This window comes from Peromyscus eremicus, chromosome X (assembly GCF_949786415.1).
Source record: "Peromyscus eremicus chromosome X, PerEre_H2_v1, whole genome shotgun sequence".
Lineage (NCBI taxonomy): Eukaryota > Metazoa > Chordata > Mammalia > Rodentia > Cricetidae > Peromyscus > Peromyscus eremicus.
The window spans coordinates 26858211-26881896 of record NC_081439.1 but is presented as its reverse complement, the minus strand read 5'-3'; the positions used below and the strand labels follow the sequence as shown (position 1 = coordinate 26881896).

The 23686-nt window shown below is 39.8% G+C and overlaps 1 protein-coding gene across 9 annotated transcripts in view; it reads right to left on the bottom strand.

Moving 5' to 3' along the window:
* Reps2 (RALBP1 associated Eps domain containing 2) overlaps positions 1-23686 on the bottom strand; it is a 225910-nt gene that overhangs the window by 85181 nt on the left and 117043 nt on the right. For 2 of the 9 annotated variants that reach the window (XM_059250895.1, XM_059250896.1), the window contains exons 7-12: positions 22566-22629; positions 19682-19824; positions 16856-16950; positions 6573-6645; positions 5113-5166; positions 110-155 (exon numbers count right to left, since the gene is read on the bottom strand). In XM_059250895.1, coding sequence (XP_059106878.1) covers positions 110-155; positions 5113-5166; positions 6573-6645; positions 16856-16950; positions 19682-19824; positions 22566-22629 — 475 coding nt within the window. The remainder of the gene's footprint in view (positions 1-109; positions 156-5112; positions 5167-6572; positions 6646-16855; positions 16951-19681; positions 19825-22565; positions 22630-23686) is intronic. The other 7 variants (XM_059250897.1, XM_059250899.1, XM_059250900.1 and 4 more) reach the window with 4 other exon arrangements.

The window sequence follows — 23686 nt, the reverse complement described above, 5'->3', positions numbered from 1 at the left end:
CTAAAGGCAAAGCAGACAGTGATTTGGGTGTGGGTGTGGGGTTCAGGATTGATTTCTAGGCAGGGACAGGGCACAAAAGGCATCGAAGGAGAAATTAAACAAACACTACCTGGATCTTGGTCTTGCCTTGAGACTGTTGCAGTCCTTAGAAGTTGCTGAAACAAAAGATTACTTGTTGGTTGCTTGGGTTTTCATTTCTCAGTTAATCAGGGTGGTAAGTAGCACCTGGCTAGTACAGAACACAGCAACAAGTAAAACTGAGGTTGATGTATCCATGTGGAAAACTCAAGGGCTTTCACACTTTGATAATTCCCTGATTTTAGGCACAATGAAAAGGAGAGAAATCCAGCATGTTTTGTTTTCTTTCATTGAGATATTGAGAGGCCATTCTCAAGTCTAAATGGATTAATGGAGACATTCCAAGATAAAAAGACAACTTAAGAGGTTATCTTTTTATGTAACGATAGATTCCCACCTGAGGGCTTCTTGATAAAACCAGTTAAAACCAGTTTCCCATGAAGGTTAGGAAGGAATATATCTAGCTGCATATTTTCTTTAAATACATAATATTGCCAGAGTTAGATGTAGTGGCTAATACCTGGTATTGGGATTCTAGAAACAGAGGCAGGAGGAATGCCACAAATTCAAGGCCAGCCTTGTCTACATACTGAGTTCTAGGCCAACCAAGCTAATTAATGAAACTCTGTCTCAAAAAATTGTGTGTGTGTGTGTGTGTGTGTGTGTGTGTGTGTGTGTGTGTGTGTACAGAGCACCATGGTCACAAGAAAGCTGAGTTCTTACAAAATAGTTAAAAGATATGACACTTTCCTATAAGAAAATATCCCTAGCCAGGTATGGTTGCTCAGGCTCCTAATCCCAGCACTCAGGAAGCTGAGTCAGAGAGATCACCATGGGTTTCAGAGCAGCCTGGGCTACACAGCAAGTTCCAGAATAGCCTGGCTAAGCTACCGAGTGAGACCCTATCTCAAAACCTCCCTCCATTAAAAAAAAAAAAAAAAAAAAAGGAGAAAACATTTCTTGTTGCCCTGTCTCTGTGACCAAATCAGACAAATACTATGGAATTAAATCATTAAAACCTGTTTCAACCATACTTTTCCTCATCAAACCTAACTCAGAAGCTAATGTGCTCACTACCAAGCCGCATGGAGCCCACTTTCCCATCAGAAGTCGTGAGGAGTCATTAGAGACACTTACAGAAACATCAGTCCTCTTTTTGTGTTCCACTCATTTGTGGAAAGTGCCTTTAGAAGCTCATGGCTCTGCTATGGTTTTGCAAACACTGCAAGTTTTCATCACAAGAAGCCACAGGAAGAGCACTGCTTATGGGAGAATATAATTTGTTTCTTTGTTTCACATATTTATCCAAAAGAAAGCGTCTTGCTGCACTATTCCATCCTCATTTACACTGCTCCAAAGACAAAAGGCTCCTCTCATCGAAAGCAGCCTAGATTGATGATGATCATTAAAACCCTGGGGTCAGACAAGCAAGGCAGAGAGGGAGCTGAAAATTCTCATGAATGCCAGCAAGGCACAAAGCAAAGTCCCGGGAGGGCGAGGCTCTCCTTCCATGTGGTCAGCTGCATAAAAAAGAGCCGTTTCTCCTGACCTAAGCATTTCGGCTTGCTGTAGTGAGGAAAAAGCATGTTTGTTTCAGCTTCCAACTGAAATGCTGCCATAGCCCCCTCCCCACCAACGAAAATATGAAAAAGCCAAAAAGATCGAGACTGTCCTTGTTCACATCATGCACCCACACCTGCGCAAAGAAGGACCAACACCTCCCTACCTCCTACCAACTCCAGGCAGCAAAGAAAGGCAACCTATATGTGGCCTCCCCTCGCTCTCAGCCAAAGAGATTGCCCTAGAGCTAGGAAGCCAACATGTGGCCAAACTCACGGCAGTGCTGGAGGCAGGCCTCTGAGTCAGCCCACCACTGCCCCTCTGTGTTCTTCCTCTCCTTCAGGCCTCACTGCTTTCCAGAAAGATTTGGATAGCAAAAGTCCTAGCCATGTTAAAACAGTTTCCCACACGGCCAGACCATGGTAACCGTTAATTCCTTTGTCATTTGTCTTTATCTTTATCTTTGTGCTGGTGCAGGGATGGGTGTGGAAGGAAGGGTGAGCTCTGCTAATGAGAGATAGACAGACAGACAGACAGGCAGGCAGACAGATGGAGTAGAGGTGTGGATGAGCAACAGAGAAAGGAACAGGGAGCAAGGTGAGGGTCCGGAGACCCCAGGTGCTGCTCCTAGCCATGTTACTAAACAGCTGAGCTTGCCTTTCCTCACCTACTAAGCAAGTCCCTCTCTCACGGGGACAAATAAGAAGGCTGGAGTCCTAGGAAAAGTGAATGTCCTGCAGAACTGCAAACTGCTCCTTTTATAAAGACATAAATTAAGGCTCCTAATAGTCTAGGCCTGAAAGTCTGGATTCTGAATTTAGTTCCCTGCAAGATTAAAAAAAAAGAGACAGATGGGAGCAGGTAGTAGAAGGGGAAACTGATTCACTGCAGAAGGACCATGAGGTGGTCCCTAGCAATGGAACAGCACCTGGAACTGCCCACAACAGTCTGGAGACCACACTGGGCAGGTACACCTTGCCATGACCCAAAAGCAAGAGGAAAACTACCACTGTGCACTGTGTGGTTGAATTAGGCTAGAATGGAACATGGGGTATGAAACCTCTTAGACCCCACTAATACATATCCATTCAACAACTAAAAGGGAAGAGTATGTGGGAAATGTTTGACAAGGACTCTCCACTCCCTGGTGACTTAGTACCCCTCCTCTATCATCCACCATATCACCCTCACTGTTATCATTATTATCACCATCATGCATACTAATCAGAGCAGAGACATGCTTTTCCCTCTGTCTGCAAAGTGTATCCAAGGTACAGCTTAGCAGTGGACTCAGGCTTCAGACTACAAAGGCCACAACAGTACTAGTGTAGTTAAGGCTTCCATCTACCACCCTGACAGCCGGCCTCAGCTCCCCGTTGATACTCATACCTCATATGAGTATCTGCAAAAATGGCAAGGGCACACTGCGTTGCAAGCTCAAGCAAAAGCCAATGGATGGATCACAGCTTCTCATTTAGCTCGAGAGAGGGGAAAATGACAACTTCCTGGAACACTCCAGGCATGTCATTTTTCATCATCTTTCCAGGAAATGAAAAGGGAAGAGGACATAGACCTAATGACTGACCTTCTAAAAGGCTGCAACAGAACTGAGAGGAACTGTCTCCAGTACATTGACTATCATTCAGGAATCTAATTACCCACCCTTGTGATTCTCCTATCTCCCAGGGGAAGACTGTGGGGTCTTCCCAGGAACAGGCTGTTAAGTATGTTTGAGATGAGTGATCGAATCACATCCAGAAGGGGGCAGCAGTGTGAAGACTAAATCAAAAAACACACAGCATGTTTCCAGGCAGTGGGAAACAAATTTTGATATACTTCTTGTGCTGTGGCACACCTGTTAGGTTTTATCTAGTGGTGCCAAGTCCTGGTCAAAGAATGTTAAAAATGAGAACCGAGGCTCATGCCTCAGAGAACACTTGATCTTATGCTGAAATCTCTGGAACAAATAGAAAGATTTAGGATTCTCAAAGCTTATAGGAGAAGCATTAATTTAACACTCCAAATTGAAATAGTTTTTACTAATACCATGTCATAAAATTTACAAAAACTGCAAAGCATCCACCTTAACATCCGAAATCAGAGCAGCTAAGAATTGGTCACAGGTGTTTGGCCTATACAAATGGAGCATTTCCCTTATGATGAATGGATCTAAATATCTCAAAAGCCAAAATCGAGCTTGAGAATTCCCACGGATTTTGGAATCATGATTGATTTACCATCTTGACTTCTTATTTTGCAGCATCATTTTTTTGAAGGTAGTGGTTTCCAAACAGGCCGCATACCAGAATCACCCTGGGGGCTGGTGATTTCTCCTGTCCAGTCCACCCTATCTCCTTCTCCCTCCTCTTTCTCCATCCTGCTCTTGCTTTTGAACTTCAAATGGCCTTAGTGTTTGGGAAACATTTATAGCAGCATAAGCTTCAGCAGTCTAGTGATTTCTTTGTTGCAATTTCAAACAAATAAGATCAGCATGGTAGGTAGCCAATCATAAGAAACATTATTTACATTCTAAATATGCCAGAGCAATAATAATAAAGAACAAAAAGAAACTTCATTCAAATCCCATAACCAAAGATCTAAATAGAAATGCTTTCTGGAGCCACTTGTTTTTAACATGGTTCATCTTGCTTCAATGATGGCTCCATTCAGAGAGTTAAAGGAGGCTGGAGAGATGGCTCAGCAGTTAAGAGGGCCTACTGTTCTTACAGAGGTCCTACGTTTAGTTCCCAGCACCCACATGGCAGCTCACAACCATATGTAATTCCAGTTCCAGGGGATCCAACACCTCTTATTGACTTCCATGGGCCCTGCACACACATCAGGCATGCACATATACCCAGGCACACACACACATATACATATAAATAAATAAATAAATAAATAAATAAATAAATAAATAAATAAACAAACAAACAAACAAACAAACAAATAGGTTTTTAAAGAAAGAGCTGAAAACACAGGCCCAGACATTCTCTATGGTTTCTCTGACATTTCTACTTCTCCAAGAAACTGACCAGCACAGCTTCTCTTTTTTTTCTCCTTGGAATCTACTCCATGTTTAAGCAGCACTTTCTGGATAGGGAAGAATTATAAAGATATTTAAGACTGACACTTGGGCAATGGATAATATCAACTCTGGGCCTCAGGTTAATCCACCTTCTGAGTTCCTTACTTTACAAAGAAAGCACATGAGTTTATCTAAATCACTGAAATTCTACGCTGTCCCGATTTTATACTTCTAAATTCAAACTGAGTGAAATCTAAAGTCACGTTCTTCTGAAAGAGAGAAAGGGTAGGATATCTAAGGCTTCTTGCAACAAAACACAAGCCAAAGATCTAAAGACAAAAAGACACACTATCACAGACACAAAAATCTTCAAGTCACCAAACTGCTGAGGCTTTTTAATTTAAAAATTATTAGACAGAGAATACAATAAAATGGTTTTCTCCTACCTGTATCCTCAGACACGTCCTTTGGTAAGGGTTCATTAACAGTACTTTTCAAAGCTAGTAGTATTTTGTTTCATGTTTAAGGAAAGAGAAAGGAGAAGAAAAAGAAAACAAAAGCCTTGTGAAATTTTATTTTTGAGATATATGACATTAAAACAAATAGCTCCTATCCATGAATTACAAACCCTCTAAAAGCTGCTATAGCATTTCTAGAACAATAGAAACCTCATAAAGCATGAAACCAGGGTCTCCACCTACAGAAGGAAGGCCTATTTTCAACTTTCTAGAGAGACAGCCACTATTGGTTAGGAGGTGTAGTACCAAAAAGCATCCCAAATTTCTCCCACTTTCCTTCCTAACAGCCAGATCCATGACAGGAGAATGGTATTTAAACCCAAGGTTCAATGTTTTTAGAGCTTTGCAGTCAAGGCAAATACTCACAAGTTAGAAGAGTGATCAACTGCAGGTAATATCTAGTTCCACTTGAATCTCATAAACAAACATTTAAATAGAAAGCCTGAAACCACCGTTGCTTAATGGAAGCCTTCTTTTTCATGTTTAATGTCTCTGTGAGGCAGAATTAATGGCAGGGCTCCACAATAAAACCTGAAATGGCTTCCCTTCAGACAGGCTTCTCCCACTTGTGAGTGGTGAATTGATATAACAGATGGAGTACTGGCTTAAGACAGACAATCTTGGTTCCTGTCCCAGTTCTTTTTCTTCTTGTACAAGTAGATGATTCATCCTGGCTGCCTGAGCTCAGTTGCTTATTTCTAAATGTTAAGTGATTTCAAAAGCACTAGTTTTTGTGAGGTCTGTATAAAAGACGGTATATGAGGAAGGACCTGATAAATTATTAAAAGGATCATACAAAGTACAGGGTTTAGAGGAGAGGGTCTTGCCTGCACTTCTGGATATTGCAAGTCAACTAATCCTCATGCCTGAGGGTATCTCTAGCACTGAACACTATGCTGCATGCCTTCTCAGCCACCCAGTAAAACAAGGACATTGAAATCAGCCTCCATATCACACCTCCATAACCACTGGACCAATGAGAAACACATAAAGCTTTAGAAATTGACACACTGTCTGAAAGAACTTCTTCATGGATTAGATCTGTATACAAACGCATATTAATGATGGTTTATTTTTTCAAATTGTTTACGGCAACACTAGAAATTAATCTTCCAGTTCTTTCCATTTCCCAACTATGGGATCAGAATCCAATGTACAGTGTCAAAGTACTCTAAGATTAACAATAACCAATGAATTAAGGTGATTCAGAAACCGAAGGTCATACTGCAACTTTGTGAACTATAGGCGTCTGACAATTGAAACTATCTAGCCAAATGAGTGGACATTCTGAGCATTGTCCTCATATGATCTGGAAGCTCTTCCAAGAGAAATAGATGAGGAAACATAGAAAGGTGTCCTTATAAGAATAAAACAAATTCTTTCCATACCTTGTTTGTCATCACCAGTAGTCACATCTTGAGTAGGAACAGGAAAGTCAGCCATGTCTTTAACAGATGTCTTCTTGGAAAAGAAAATTATATGGGTTAAAATAAAAATTAAGTGATAAGCACACATGAATATACGTTTTAAAGGTTATAGTTCATGTCAAAATTTATGTCTTCAGTAAGTTCTGACATTTAATACTATTTTATTAATTTGGTTTCCTAATGAGATATAAGTAAATTTGTACTAAAATATTTATATACATAGAGCAAAGAAATAAATTTGGGAAACTTAAAGATTCAAATTAAGGCATATTAGTGAATCTTACATTAAATTTGAATCCTGAGTGAGATTCAACCAGAGATTTTTTTTTACATTTGTCCAGTCAGCCAAGCACCAACCTGGCCTTTATAAACTTTTTCACAAACAGGGAGAGGATTTGATAATGACCCTATAGTAGAAGTATTTGCCAGGATCAACCTCCTTATGGTAGAGTAAAAAAAAAATACTGATGGGCAAATCAAAAATTTCCCCTTAAGCTGGGCATAGTGGCATATATCTTTAATCCCAGCACTCAGGAGGCAGAGACAGGCAGAACTCTGTGAGTTTGAGGACAGCCTGGTTTACAGAGCGAGTTCCAGGACAGCAAGAGCAATACTCTTGTATAATATTAGAGGGACCAGCCTTAATATTATACATCCCAGGGGCTCAGGAGAGAGAACTACTAATGGCGAGGACTATTCTCAGGAAATAGAATCTCAGCACACTGAGCTCTATAGTCCACTTGCTTTAATTCCTCTGGCATAACATCCTATATACGCAGCTTCAGTTCTGTTCTCGTGCCTAGCTCCTTTCTTGCCTGATTTCTCTCTGTTTATCTACTGTTCCCTCTTAAGTTCTATCTTAATTCTCTCATCTTAGTTCTGCCTCATCTAGGTCCTTTTCAGCTTGTTCTTACCCAGATAGGGCTTTCCCATCTGCCTCTTCCTCATCTTCCATCTCGTTCCTCTACTACTCTCTTCTAGCCCTTCAATCTAGTTCTTCCCCATCTCAGTTTGTTCCTCGTAAGTTCTTACCCGTCTAGTTCTTTCCTTCTCTCTTCTCTTCTCCATCTCCCTGTGCCCTGGAAGTCCTGGTATATAAAGCCAGGCTTCCAGGGTCAAATGGAGGGGTGATAAGAATCACATTGAGAGGCAATAACCGTTAATTATCATTTGCAACCCCAAAGGGAAGTGACCAATGGGGAAATGAATTAACTAAAGGCTAAATTCGGGTAATATCTAAGAAGAGGGATCTTATGTGCTCAACTATTAAACTCCTAAATGTGATTAGTAGAAAATGTTAAGAATCTATAAGTTGCTAGGTCAATGGGAGAAAATAAAACTGTCTTCTTTTTTCCTGTGGCTCCTATCTGTCCAAGCTATCTGCCACTTTTCTGCAGGGTGGGAGAAAGTGTGCTCAGTCGCTAGGCAACCTGTGTACAGCTAGTTGCCTCTGGTGATAGTTGAAGGGAGATCTGGAACTAGAGGTAAGGTTTGGGAAAGGAGGAAGTAAGGTTTAATTGGCACATCCGCCAGGCCTTCTCAAACAGATAGCCTGGATGCTTAAGTCTGTACTTAGAGAGTACAGAGGTGTCTCTGATAAGGTACTTTCCTCCATCTGGGAATGGACCTGGCCGGATGCTGCCAATGACGATAATTACAGGGAAGCTTGAACTGGGGTTCTGGCTGAGCATAGCTGTAGGCACAGAAGGTTATCTAAACATTCCTAGAAGTGGTTAGATAAGGAGTTAAAGGTCTATAAAGTTAGTAAGGCTGTAAGAAAGGAGGGTCCGAGCTAAATTGTGTAAAGCTATTACTTAACGTCCACCTGACCTAGGCGGTGTCTCCTTGTGGAATTTACCTTAAATCAGGAGACTTGAATGTGGGCTGTTATTACTGCTAGTCCTTGAAAATGTCTAAGGGAGATATCTGATTCCAGAGAAAGCCTTTCCTGAGGCTGTTCTCCAAATACCTGGAATGTGTATGTCCAGAGAGTGATCGGTCCACACTGTTAGCCCTTCTTAGGGAAAAGTCAATTGGGAAAACTATGAAGGCACACATGATTTTCATTAACAGAATACAGCTGATATATAACAAGCCAAGTAACACCAAAAGCTCCTTGGAATTTGGCTTCCTCTGGAGGAAATCCTTGATCTCTCCAGGTAGTGACTTTGCCATAACCAGCTGAGTTCTTATGATATATTCCTGCGGCCCACAGCACAATACAGAGAAACCCTATCTCAAAAAATATACCCCTAACTCATAGATGAGAAAAGTTCTCAGAATACTAAAAAGTTGAATATCCAAACTGATCACATATGAATTGTTTTGACATAGTTTAAAGTTAACGAACTATAAATTTATTTCCAATAAGCTCCTCCAATATGTACTCTAACTATAGTATTAGAAATATATTATGCTTAAAAAGTGCCCAGGGGGCAGATCTTAAATCTCTGCTGAAATCAAGCCATTGTGTGAGGTGTTGGGGGAACTATGTGACTTTGACTATGGTAATTGTTTCACAATGTGTGTATGTCTCTATACATGTATCAAAACACCATAAACATGTGCAATTATATTGGTCTACCTCAAAGCTAGAAAATATGTACTCTAAGGCCTCTGCTGTGATTAGAGGATAATATATTCATATTTGTTTTATCTTTATATGCAAGGTCTGTAAAGTTATCTAAGAATAGATGAATAGCTAGGTAGGTAGACAAAGAAGTGACAAGATGACTTGTCGCTCAATGCACTTTGGTACTACATACATTTTAAACATATTTCAAACTTAGAGATCAATTTAAAAATGCAAATGAAGGTGATCAAATTCATAGAGGTATTTGGTGTCCAATGGCTAACTTGAGTTTGCAGCTCAAAACTCAAACAACTACGAAGAGATAACCCATGTTTCTGGTTTTCAATTGTTCCAAAATAAAAGAGTGCAGTACTACTTGGTGGGAACCTGATCAAAGGTCTAATAATCCACATCTAGGTGATTCTTTAAGTGTTAATATTACTTTTATGGCCAGATGGTGGTGGTGCAGGCCTTTAATCCCAGTACTCTGGAAGCAGAGGCAGGTGGATCTCTGTGAGTTTGAAGCCAGCCTAGTCTACAGAGTAAGTTCCAGGACAGCCAAGGTTACACAGTGAAACCTTGTCTTGAAAAAAAAAATCGCTTTTACAACATAATGTAGTATATATTAACTCATTTTAAAGTAAAAAGATTTGATGTACAACTGCAGAGAAATTACTACACAGACAGCTCCCATATCCAGTGAGTTATGTGCCAAACTGGAAAATATTTTCTGTGTAAAAAAATAGCAAAAATTAAAACATTTCTCAGGCTATCCCAATAAGTCCATTTAAACCAAATAGTAGCTAAATTATACATTCGTGGATATTGTTTAAATTCTAGGATGCAGAAGAAACTTTAGCTGAATTTCTTGAAATAGCCATGATTTTCTTTGTGTGCATGAAGTTCCAAGTAATCTTTCCCTTCATTTATAATTTATTTTGAGAATTTCATATATAAGTGCTGTGTTTCTATCATTTCTACTGCATGCTCTCCTCCTCCAATTCCTCCTATTTCCTCCCCCACTCCCTTTCAAATTCATGACCTCTTCTTTTTTCATAATTATTTTATGAACACATGGATATATGGATATATGACACAGCCTGCTAAATCATCTAGTGTTGCTTGTATGTACATGTGGTTAGGGCTGAGTGCTTGGTACTGGATAACCTATCAGGGATCTTGTCCCTAGAGAAGACTGATTCTCCGTCTCTTAGTCACTCATTTCCTGTAGTTCCTCATCTAGAGGTAAGCCAATGACAACACCAGTTGACATTCCAATGTGGAAGGAGGAAATCTCACAAGGCCCTCTCACTTTTTGATTTATGCAGTATCATCTTTCTGTAGGCTAATCCATAGTCCACATCTCCATTTTAGCCATTCCTTCTGAAAGGGCAGCTAACATGTCTTTCAATTTGCTTGACATGCCATGCATTCCTATCCTAATAGGTGATTCTCCACACTACAATGAAACCCCCTGAAAGAATTTCCTGTTTGTCATCTAGTATCTCCAGTAAATTACCGAATGAGTCTTTTTTTTTTTTTACAGTGCTGAGGATTGAACCTAGAGTCTCATAGCATTCTAGGCAAGTGGCTATACCACCAAACCATATCCCCAACCTACTTTTCTGTTTTTCACTGAGTTTCCCAGGCCAGCCTTAAAAATCACTCCCTAGCCCAGAATGGTCTTGGGCTTATAATCCTCCAGTTTTAACATAGCAAGTAGCTGGCAATAGGAGTGTGGCCAGACAATAGTGAATTTCTTTTATTGTCCTCTCCTACCTGGACCACATTAGAAAAGAAAATGGTCTAGGAACAAAAAAAAATGCAGATCAAAAGAAATCACTGAAAAATCTTGCTGACGATATAGCTCAGTGGTAAAGCACTTGCTCAAAACACCAAAAACAAACAAAAGGGCAAATAATAATGGACACAAGACTTTAATAGCTATTTCACCAAAGAAAATATATAAATAGCTAACAAGCACATGAAGAAAGAAATGTTCAACATCACTGATCATTTTCCAATTGAAACCATAAGAAGATATACCTGCATACCACTAGGATGGTTAAAATGTAACAAGAGTTAGCAGGGATATGAAGAAACTGGCGCCTTCAGACGTTTCTGGATGGAGAAGTGAAATAATGCAGCTGCTTTGGGAAGCAGTTTGGTGGTTCCTCAAAAGTTTAACACAGCTATGTTATAATCCAACAGTTCCACTAGTAAATATATTGAAAAGAGAACCAATCATATTTGTCCACACAAAAACTTACACATATAGGTTCATAATAGCCAAAATACGCAACAAGGAGAAAGAACTAAACAAAATGTGGCATATCCATACAATGAATGAACTACCTTCAAAACACTATATTAAGTGAAAAATACACTTACAAACCACAATACACTATTATCCTATTTATATGAAATGGTCAGAATAACTAACCCAGAAACAGAAAGGTTAATGGGAGCCAGAGAGATGGGTCAGTGGGTAAAATCACTTGTTGCCAAGTCTGGAAACCCAAATTCAATCCCCAGACCCCACACGGTAAAGAGAAAGAATTGACTCTGCAAGCTGTCCTCTGACCTCCATGCTGATGTCATGGCATGTGCACTCACCCCCAAATAAATAAATGAATATAATAAGAAATTTGACTAGTGATCATCAGAGGATGCTGGTGGGGAGTATGGCAAATGGGTGCTAATGAAAACGACTTTAATTCAGAGCGATAAAAATGTTTTATGCCTACACTTCAGGGATGCAGCTATCATGAGTCATCGCCCATGCTGTGGTGGGCTTTTTAGTGATATAGCTGCCTTTGAACCATCTATACTCTGTAACTCCCCACTATATTCCTGTAAGGAACCCCAACAAACTCACTGCTTCACTAAAAAGTTCTATGACTAGACTATGTTGATGGTTGAACAACTCTATCAGTATAGTAAAAATAACTGAACTGTATGCTTTAAATTGGCATGGTATGGTAGTTCTCAATAAAGATATTTTTTTTAAAAAAATCCAGTAATCTAACATACTAACATGGAATATACCTGAAATTATAATCTGTAATTTTTTTAATTTTTATTTATTTTATGTGCATTGGTGTTTTGCCTGTAAGCATGTCTGTGTGAGGGTGCTTGGATCCTGGAGTTATAGACAGCTGTGAGCTGCCATGTGGGTGCTGGGAATCAAACCTAGGTCCTCTGGAAGAACAACCAGTGCTCTTAAGCACTGAGCCATCTCTCCAGCTCCATAACCCATGATTATTGATGAGAGTCAAAACAAAGTTACAGCCCTGCTGTCTTTGGAAAAGTGTATTATTCAGACAATTTATTGTTATCTGAAGCTTCAATCAGCTACAGGTTTATTTATAACACAAACACCTATATTGGAGTTGTTGCCCACAGAGCTGGCACCAAACTCTATTAACATTCCATGTGTTTGAGAAATTTAAGACTCTCAGACAGAACAATGAGTAATAGTTTAGAAGAACATCAAATATTTAATCACTAGCCATTAAAATATGATGTAAACTTTTTTATTGATTTTATTGCTATATACTAATTCTACAAAGTCTTGGGTTTCATTATTTCCACACATGCACGATAATGTGCTTTGAACTTACTCACCCCCTTCATTACCCTTTCTTATCCTCTCTCCTCCTTCACCCTTTTCCCCTTCCACATTCCTAATAGTCTTCCTTTTATGTGCATGGCTCTATCTTCCCTCCCTAAATATCACATTTTACAAAAAACATGTGATATTTGTTTTTTGAAGACTGATTTCATTTAACATTATGATCTCTAGTTACATTCATTTTCCTGCAGTGGCACAATTTCATTCGTTTATTCTTTTGGGGGATCGTGAGTGGAGTATCTCACTATGTCACTTTAACTCGCCTGGGACTCCCTAGATCTGGCTAGCGAGGAACTCACAAAGATCCTTCTGCCTCTGCCTGAGTGCTGAGATTAAAGGCATGCACCACTACACCCAGATTTTGTTCAACTTTATGCTGAATTAAAAACACTTCATTGTATTTATGTCACATTTTCTTTATCCATTCATGGGCATCTATGCTAATTCTGTAACAGCTACTGTGAGTAGTACTGTGATAAACGTGTTTTCAAGAATCTCCACAGTCAGCTGACTTTGATCCTTTTGAGTGTTTATCCTTTGATCCTTTTGAGTGCTATAAATGTATCACATGGTAGCTCTATTTTTCAGGTTTTGAGAAACCAGTATACTGATTTTCATAGTGGCTGGAGTAATTTACCACCAATCTAATTTGGGGTTCCTTTTGCCCTAGCTCCTCGACATCATGTGTTATTTGTTTTCTCGATGACAGTCATTCTGACTGTGGTGAGATAGAATATCAATGCAATGCTTTTTGCTTGGCTTGGTTTGTGACAGGGTTTTATGCAGTCCAGCCTGGCCACAGACTCACTATGTAGCAGATGCAGGCCTCGAAGTCCTGGTCATACTGCCACTACCTCTCAAGTGCTAGTACTGCATGTATGTGCTACCATGTGCATATACCATTCAGTTTATGCATGCTGAGGATCAAACTCAGGACCTTGTGCATGCCAGGAAAACACTCTACCAACTCAGGTACATCCCATACTTCAATATAGTTTTAATTTGTATTTCCTTTAATGGATACAGAGGTTGACATGTTTTTATGTAGTGGTCATCAATACTTCATATTCAATTCAGTCCCCATAAAAATTCCAATGATATTCTTCATAAAAGCAGAAGAAATTTCTAAAATTCACGTGGCAGCATATAAGAGCCCTCAATTAGCCAAAAAGCTATCCTAAGCAGAAAGATTTATACAAGAGGCACAAGAAAAGCTTAGAGCCAGCCGGGTGGTGGTGTCACATGCCTTTAATCCCAGCACTCGGGAGGCAGAGGCAGGCAGATCTCTGTGAGTTTGAGTCCAGACTGGTCTACAGAGCAAGATCCAGGACAGCCACCAAAACAACACAAAGAAACCCTGTCTCAAAAAAACAAAACAACAAACAAACAAACAAAGCTTAGAGCCATAGTATAAAACAGCATGGTGCTGACACAAAAGCAGACATGGAGAGCAATGGACTGAATAGAGCATCCAGACATAAAGCCAGACAGTTACAACTACCTACTCTTTGGCAAAGGTGTCAAAAACATATATTGGATAAAAGTTAGCATCTTCATTAAATGGTACTGGAAAAACTGGGTATCCACATAAAGAAAAATGAAACTAGATCCCCATCTCTCACCTGTCCAAAATCAATTCAAAATGGATCAAAGACCTTAATATAAGGTTTGAAACTGCTAGAGAAAAACATATAATAACACAGAAACTAATCCCAAGAGCTGACACATGGGGACTGGAATAGAACTCAGTGGTAGAGTGCTTGCCTAGCATGGACAGGGCCCTGAGTTCAATATCCAGCATCACAAAAAAAAGAATTGACAAGTGGAACTATGTGAAATTAAAAAGCTTCTATACAACAATGGAGAATTAGCAAACTGAAGAGACAGCCAACAGATTGGGAAAAAATATTTGCCAACTATATATCAGACAAGGACCTAATATCTAAAATCTATTTAAATTTTTTCAAAAATTAAACATCAAAAAAATAATCAAAAAGTGGACTAATGAGCTGAACAGACCTCAAAAGAAGAAACACAAAGTTGGGTGTGGTGGGAAGTGGAGGTAGGAAGATCAATAGTTCAATGTTATCCTTAGCTACATCATAACATGTTTAAGGCCAATGCATGGGACATTAGACTTTGCATTTAAAAAAAAGTACAAATGGCCAATAAACGTTTGGGAGAGTGTTCAATCTCCTTAGCCATGAGAGAAATGCAAATTAAAATTGCTTTGGGATTCTATGTCACCCCAGTCAGAATGACTATCTTCAAGGAAAACAGATGACAAAAAAAAAATTCTGGCAAGGAAGAACATGAGGAAGAAGTTCCCTTATACAGGGCTGATGGGAATGTAAACCTATGTAGCCACTACGGAAAGCAGTGTGGGGGTTTCCTACGTACCACTCCTGGGCATATATCCAAACATTCCCAGCCATGTTTATTGATGGAATAGCAAGGGCATGGAATCAGCCCAGATATCCACCAATAATTGGATGAATAATGAAAATGCAGTACATATACACAATGAAGTTTCAAGTCATAAGAAAGTGATATCCTGGCAACTTTCAGGAAAATAGATGCAACTGGAGATCATTATATTAAGTGAAGAGGCATTTATGTATGAAAATATGATGAATCCCATTATTGTGTATGGTGTAGCCATTGATAAGGTACTCATGAGCCTGTAAATAACTCCTTACCCATGCTTGTGTAAGCAACCCTAATTAAGCTTATTGGATCACCAAGAAAAGATGTGGAAGTAGAAAAGGGACCAGCTGGGAAGACTGGAAGACAGAAATCAGCAAGAGAGGGTAATGGTGGTGAATATGATCAACATACATCATATAATATACAAAATATGCATAATGAAACCTATTATGTATAATTACTATATGGTAATAAAAATGTTTAATTAAGAAAAAATAGGCCAGGCGGTGGTGGCGCACGCCTTTAATCCCAGCACTTGGGAGGCAGAGGCAGGCAGATCTCTGTGAGTTCGAGGCCAGCCTGGGCTACAGAGTGAGTTCCAAGATAGGCTCCAAAGCTACACAGAGAAACCTTGTCTCGAAAAACCAAAAAAAAAAAAAAAGAAAGAAAGAAAGAAAGGAAAGAAAAAATAAAAATTTTAAAGTGAAAAAATTGCCATCATAGTAATCATAACAGTGATAATGATAATGATTGTGGTGATAACAATGACAATAACCATATCAATTCGTATATATTAAACCAAAGCTAAAGATCACTGAGTACAGAGATAAGCCTTCTAGTAATGGTCCAATATCATGGGAATTTGCCAAATTTCTTTGGGAGAATCATCCTCATTTAGTTTAAAGCTTTAAAATCCTGAGGTATCTTTAAATGTGATTTAGGGCCCCTTACATTGTTCTCAAACCTCTTCTCAAATTTTTTCAGGTTCATTATACCTTACTAATGCCCATCAATTAAAACTCCAACTTAAATTATTTACTCAAGGCTAGAGAACTGGCTCAGAGGTTAAGAGCACTGTCTGTTCTTCCAGAGGACCTAGGTTCAATTACCAGCACCCACATGGCAGCTTGAAGCTGTCTGTAACTCGAGTCCAAGGGAGCTACAGACCCTCTTCTGGCCTTTGTGGGCACCAGGCACGCACATGGTGCACAGATATGCATGGAGGTAAAACACCTATACACACAAAAATAAATAAATTTTTTAAATTATTTACTAAGGACTTAAAGCCTACTTAAAGTAAACAACTTGCCTAGCATTATCTGCCTTTGTTTGGCTATACATAATTTCACATCCAGAAGGTCAAGAGATAATGATATTATTTCACACACTCTACTTTTATGAAGAAAAAAGAATTATACACATTATTCAGTGTGTATATTTGAAAGGCCAATCCTCAAATGAAGCATGAAAGGAAACACTATAAAAGCTCATTTTCCAGCATTTGTGAAGACATAAACTATGATTTACTTCTACATACATCCTGATTAACATAGGAAGGTTTTTTCTTTTCTTTTCTTTTTTTTTGTGAGGGAGGGTGTTTCTTTTTTTTACCTCCATCCGATTCAAGTCACAGGGTTGTTGGTTTGCTGGCATTGACTCAGAATAAGAATCAAATATTGCACACTCCCACTTGGATTTCGGGAAAGCTAGTAAGGAAGAAAAAAGAATACGTAAGAATATTTACTATAGCCATAGTGGAATTTCTTAGCTGTTAAATATAACAACAAAGTCAGCTCGCTCATACGCACTACCCACATCACTAGTTGTGGTGAGAGCATTTGAAGGTCCTTACAAACACAATCTAGTATTGCCATTCCCATTTCATACATGCAGAAACTGAGGAACAGGGAAGGTAAACAACTTACTCAAGGGCATACAGCCGGTTAGTGACCAGCAGAGACCAGAACACTGGGCAGTCCAGCTGAAGAGTTCTTGCTCTTGGCAATGAATGTTATAACATGTTAGCGATTTGCCGGGTGGTGGTGGCGCATGCCTTTAATCCCAGCACTTGGGAGGCAGAGCCAGGCAGATCTCTGTGAGTTTGAGGCCAGCCTGGGCTACCAATTGAGTTCCAGGAGAGGCGCAAAGCTACACAGAGAAACCCTGTCTCAAAAAAAAAAAAAAAAAAAAAAAAGAAATAACATAGTAGCGATTTGCCATGTTGGCTATCATGATATGTTAAGTTTTAATCATATGAAACACAATTTTTAAATACAGTAATCATAAAGATCGTTTGAGTACTATGAACATTAACTAGAAAATACTTCCTTTTTAGTATTTCTAGAAATGAGCAAGATACTAAAATAATATATACCAAACATAATTTCACGAAATATTTATGTCTTTGGTTAGTAGGAATAACAAAAATGAAAGCATACATTCTTACTGACTAATAATAAATAAAATAGTATTACAGGTCTCTTGCACTGTACAGGAGCAAAAGTAGCTGTTAGTGAGGAAGCTAAGTAATTTGGCATGAGGAAGAAAGCATGCTATTTGACAAGCTAATTACCTAACACCAGGTTACTGCTTAGGAGCAGATTCTGCTTCACTACTCTGTCATGAAGTAATTAAGAACGAAATACCACAAGGACTTTTAGAAGTTGCTAATATTACAAAGAGGAAAAGCAGACTGGGGTAGATAATAAATAAAAGCTATAAATCAAATCTGTCAAAACACAGTTAGAATTCAATTTTTAATGAAATGCTTTTTAAAACTGGACTGAATGTAAAAAACTTGATTGGCATTTTTTTTGCAGGTGGGGGTAGTTTCAAGACAGGATTTCTCTGTGTAGCTCTGGCTGTCCTGGAACTTGCTGTGTAAACCAAGCTGGCCTCGAACTCACAGAGATCTGCCTGCCTCTGCCTCCAAGTGCCGGGATTAATGCTGTGTGCCACCACTGCCCAGCTCAGTTCTATATTTTTTTATTTAATTTTGATTATTTGAGTCTAATTTTGTAGCTTTGGATAGCCTTGAATGCACTTTTTATAATAGGCTAGCCTTGAACTCACAGAGATCCACCTGCCTCTGCCTCCCGAGTGCTGGGATTAAAGGCGTGCGCCACCACCGCCCGGCAACTGGAGTTGGTTTTTAGCCCTTACTCATCTTCCCATCACTGCTGTGCACTGAAGCGCTGGCTCAGGTACCACTACCATGTGGGGGCCAGTCGAAGACAGTCCTGTGCAGGAAGCTAACACTTTTGAAAGACTCCAAATGACAACAATGAACAGCTAACTCTCTCTACCCTATCTTCTATGTCTCTGTGTCCACTGTCACCTCCCCAGGCTGAGTCCTCCTCTGCTCTCGACTAGTCTTGCTCTGTGGTAGGCAACCCATAGAATCATTGCAGACAAGGAATCGAATTTTGTCACTTCCTGCCTAACACAGGCCAATGCTATTGCTCATGATTTGTTTTCTGCTTTTCTCTTCAGCCTCCTCCTGGCCTCGTCTTTGTTCTATACTCTCCAAGCACTGTGGCTTGAAGTTTCCATCCCTTGGGTATTCCAAACCCCTTCTCAACACCTCTCAGCATACCTGCTGCCCGTCTCTTCCCAGATCACGGAGAAAATACAGCTCCTCTCACAGAGTAAAGACTTAAAATATTTTAACAAAAATTTTCTCCAGGAATCCACCCAGTCACCCAGACATGGAAGTGTCAAAAGGGGCTCATGGTCAGTACACCAAACAATGATATGTAACCTTACAATTCTGTCCTCTAATTTGGGGAAAGGGATTAGCTCTATGCTTATAAGTAAAATGGCATCTGATTTTCCTATCTCCTTATTAAATTCCTATCACCTTATTTAAAAAACAACCCAATAGTTCTGAATTACCTTACTCAAGACCACTTAGAGATACTAGGATATGTCTCAAGATGCCAAGCTTGTAATTAGAGCTATAAGATGTACTTTCTAGCGACAGTGGGATTCAGTATTTGCTGTCCATAACTGTCATGAAAAGAGAAGTAATATTGCTTCTGGTACCCAGAAGGCACCAGAAACAGAAGAACAGATGTCATACTTCCCTAGACCATCCCTTTACCTCATGTTCTAACATGTGAAAGTCTGACAAACGTTAAAGAAAGTATCTTCAGAGCCGGGCAGCAGTGGCGCAAGCCTTTAATCCCAGCACTCGGGAGGCAGAGCCAGGCAGATCTCTGTGAGTTCGAGGCCAGCCTGGTCTACAGAGTGAGTTCCAGGATAGACTTCAAAACTACACGGAGAAACTCTGTCTCGAAAAAAGAAAAGAAAAGAAAAGAAAGTATCTTCAGATGGCAAGGACTCCCTGATGTTCAGATATCATTTTAAGAAATAAGAGTTTGTTATTAGGCCTCCACGAAAAACAGCTAAGGTTCATGGCCTATGATGAGGCCTTACCTGCTTGCAAGTACTCTGGCTGCAGAGTAGGAGGCAGGCCCTCTGGCAGTGGGTAGCCGTTCTTCCGTGCTACAATGAGATGAAATGCAGCACAAAACTCAGGCAAGGTCAGGGCTCCATCACAGTCAGCATCACTGAGTTCCCTAAAGATAAGAGATGTCATGAGTATCTGTCATGCAGCATCATCCTCAAGCATGCACACACACACACACAGCTCCCAAATTCCTGCCCATGGCCTGTGGTATCCTCCGAGTTTCCTAGGCAAACCAATGTGAAATCCCGAGGGCCACTCAGAGGAAGAAAACAAGCTGATCTTTGGCAGTATCATCAGTGGCACTTTGTAAATGAAAATGGAAATTCTTCAGGCTCTCTGATAGGTCTGCTTTTCAACACTGAGACAAGGCATAGGAAACTGCAGGGAGAAAAAAAAGTGATGTCTGGGGTTCTGCAGTTATCTGACAGTTACTCAATAAGTGCAGGCTGCACAGTGTGAAGAGTGCTGGACTTAATGCTGGAAAAGAGCCAAGGAAGTAGGGACTCAGCCACTAAGGGAGTTCATTCAGAGCGTGGACATGGGCACTTCATTTTTTCAGTTCTAAGGTTTTCCCTTAATGTTTTCAAACAGTGTACATGTTGGCAGCAAGTTAGTCTCTGCATGAGAATAGAGAGCTGGGCATGATGGTACATACCTGTAAGCCCAGTACTTGGGAAGCAAAGGCAGAAGGATCAGGAGTTGAAGACTAGCCTTGGCTACATAGTAATTTCAAAGCCAGCCTGAAGTCCATGGAACCCTGTTTGAATACAGAGAGAAGAGACAGGATGGGGCAAGGGAAGAAGAAAGAGGAAGGAGATGGAAGGGAAGAGGGGACAGAGAAAGTAAGAGAGCAAGAAGGATGAGAGCGAAGAGGGGACAGAGAGAGCAAGAGAGCAAGAGAGAGAGTGTGTATAGAAATACAAATAGGTTCAAGAAATATTCTAAAAGTACCAACTAGAAAAGGCTGGAAATGGAAAAGACAAACACGAAGAAGAATCTTGAAAAGACTTGTCTTCACTTCAGTCACCATTTCTCACTAAAAGACCCAGACTTCTTCACTGAGCACAAAAGAAACCTATTTGCCAAAAGAACTAAGACCCCTTAAGCACCAACATCTCTGTGGTGTACAGACACAAGTATACTTGTATTAGGACAAGTATAGAGATAAGACTCGTGTAAAACTGTACTAAAAAGATGCTGCTATTGGAAAAATATTAAAAAAAAAACATTTCTAAGGGAAGGTCTGTAACTTTGCTTTGGACCATTCGCATCCTCTTATTCCCCATGAGACTCTTGCTCTAATTCAAAATGCACCAGCCCTGAAACAGCTGCTCCCCGGGGTGAGGCGTCTGGGAACGGCTTCAGATGCTGGATGGAGAGTATGCCATTTAGCCTTCCTACATTTATCTCAACAAAAAGACAGGAAGCCTCACAGGGTAATGTTAAGCCTGGGAGTCCTGCCAAAACCGACTATATTCTTTTTAAAATGGTCATTTTTTTTCTACCCTTAAAATCTAACATAAGGCTTGTTGCAAAAAAAAAAAAGGAAAAAAAAACTCAGACTATATGTATATGGCTGAAGAACCTAAATCCAGCTCAAAATCCTAGCTACGCTGGCATGCACGGTATGACTGGAATAGTTTTTCAATAAGATTACACAATACATAGTGTGCAATTCTAAATTCTATCATAATTTTGTAATGCCTCATGAAAAAGCTTTACATAAATATTCCAATGTTTTAATATATATTTATAACAGCATGATCCACAAAGGCAGGAGTTTATGGTCCTGAGCACTTTCATAGATGCAAAGAGAACCATCTGGACCATTGCAGCACAGCCCTCCTGGAGCTACAACTGTGGCAGGCCTCAGCAGCAAGGCAGAGCCGACACTGCAGCTGCACACGCTGAATTAGGCCCCAGCTGTGAAACACCTGCCAGATTTACAAAGTTCACAGGCATCTAGAATAGACAAATTTCACTTCGTTCCAAAATGTTCTTGGACCTTCTGTTCACCCTACCTTATAAAATATTATGAAGAATGGCTTTTCAAGGTCCCCTGGCTCCTTGCCTCACACTAAGTAAAAAAAAAATTATAAAAATCAAATATATGACATAGTGTCTCACATGTGCACAACTGCCTAGACTGAAATCCAGATGAGAAAAGAATCCTAAGTAGGAAATTACCTTTACACACACACACACACACACACACACACACACACACACACACACACACACACACGTCTGTGTGTGTATGCCATATGAGTACAGTGCCCTAGGAGGCCAGAAGAGAGTGTTGAATGCCCTGGGGCTGGAGTTACAGCAGTCCAGAGTACCATGGGAACCAAAATCTCTTCCTCTAGAAGAAGAGTCATCTCTCCAGCCTGAGGAAATTACTTTTAAACTAGTAGCTAATACTTAGGGTTCATAGTGCACACCTGATACTGTTCATTGTGTTTTCATATGATTTTATTTAATCTTCATAGCAACAAAACCCTGAGTTCTATTCACTCTCAATGTTTTTTAAAATCATTCAAAAAATAAACTTTTCAGGGCTGGGAGTGTGGCTCAGCAGTGGAACACTTATCTAACATGTGTGATGCCCTGGGTTCAAACCTTACCACCACCAAAAAAAATTAAAAAAACAAAACTTACTTGAGAGGCTGAGGCATAGCACTTGCTGCAAGTCTGAGGCCAGCCTGGGCTACACAGTGAGTTACAGGTCAGCCTGGGCTACCGAGTGAAACTTTGTCTCAAAGCAAACAAAAATCACATCTTAAACAACTAAGATTTTCAAAAGTGCTAAAAGAAGAACATATGATACCACTTGGCAGTAATGGTACTCACCAGATATAAGAGAGTTCTGGGATGGAGAGCTTTGATTTGGTGAAGAAGTTCTTGGCCACAGACCCTGTCAAAAGCCATTGTTTAAACAAGCCATTAGTTCCTTGTCTGCGGCAGATTTGATGTGCAAGCCAATCAGCACTTTTTCATTCAGCACTCTCTCTAAACAACCACAAATACATGCATTCTACAAGCAACAACAAGTCACAGGACTTTAGCAAGAGCAGCATGGGGCTTGCCTAGCCAAAGACTGTTCTGTGTTGTTGCAAACATGAGAAAAATACAAATAAAAGGAATATAACATACGTAAAAAGAAGCAATGATAAATACTAACCATATAAATTCCTGCTTTGCTTCTACCAAAACTGCACATTTTTACTAAGAATTCCTAAGAATACTTTCAAAATTACTTAAGTAAGAAATATGTTGAGTTTTATACTTAAAGAATAGAAAAGCAATGCAGAGCATGGCAAAATGATGAGCAAAAAGAAAAAAATGGTACATTAATCCCACCAGAAACAAGAGAGACATCTTGAGAAATCTTCTTGATGAGATTTACTACCTCTTGAGGGTGCTTTGAAGAATCCATCCAGGACTCTTTGCATTGTAAATTTGCCTATGTCAGTTAAATTTGAGCTATCATCCCATTGTCCTGGCTGTACTTGAAATGTTAGCCTTCACTGAGCTCTTTCATGCTTCCAGCTCTCAGCAGCTTCACAACTCAAAAGCCTCATTTCTAAAACCAGAGAGCATTAAAGCACCAAGTTGTTCTAAGCTAAGGTAAAAGTCTCAAGTGCAATTACAAGTTTTCTAATTGGCCTTAAACAATAGGAAGAGGTGGGAATGCAGTTGGTGGCAGAGTACTTGACTGCCATATGCAAAGCTCTGGAATCCATGCCCCAGCACTACAAAAACAAACAAAAAGCAGGCCAGGCATGGCCTGCACATCTTTAATCCCAGCACTCAGTAGACAGAGGCAGGCAGGTCTCTGTGAGTTCGAGGCCAGCCTGGTCTACAGAGCGAGTTCCAGAACAGCAAGGGTTACACAGTAAGACACTGTCTCAAGAATAAACAAAATAAAATAAATTTTAAAAAGGATTATAATAGATCCTAAAGCAATACTT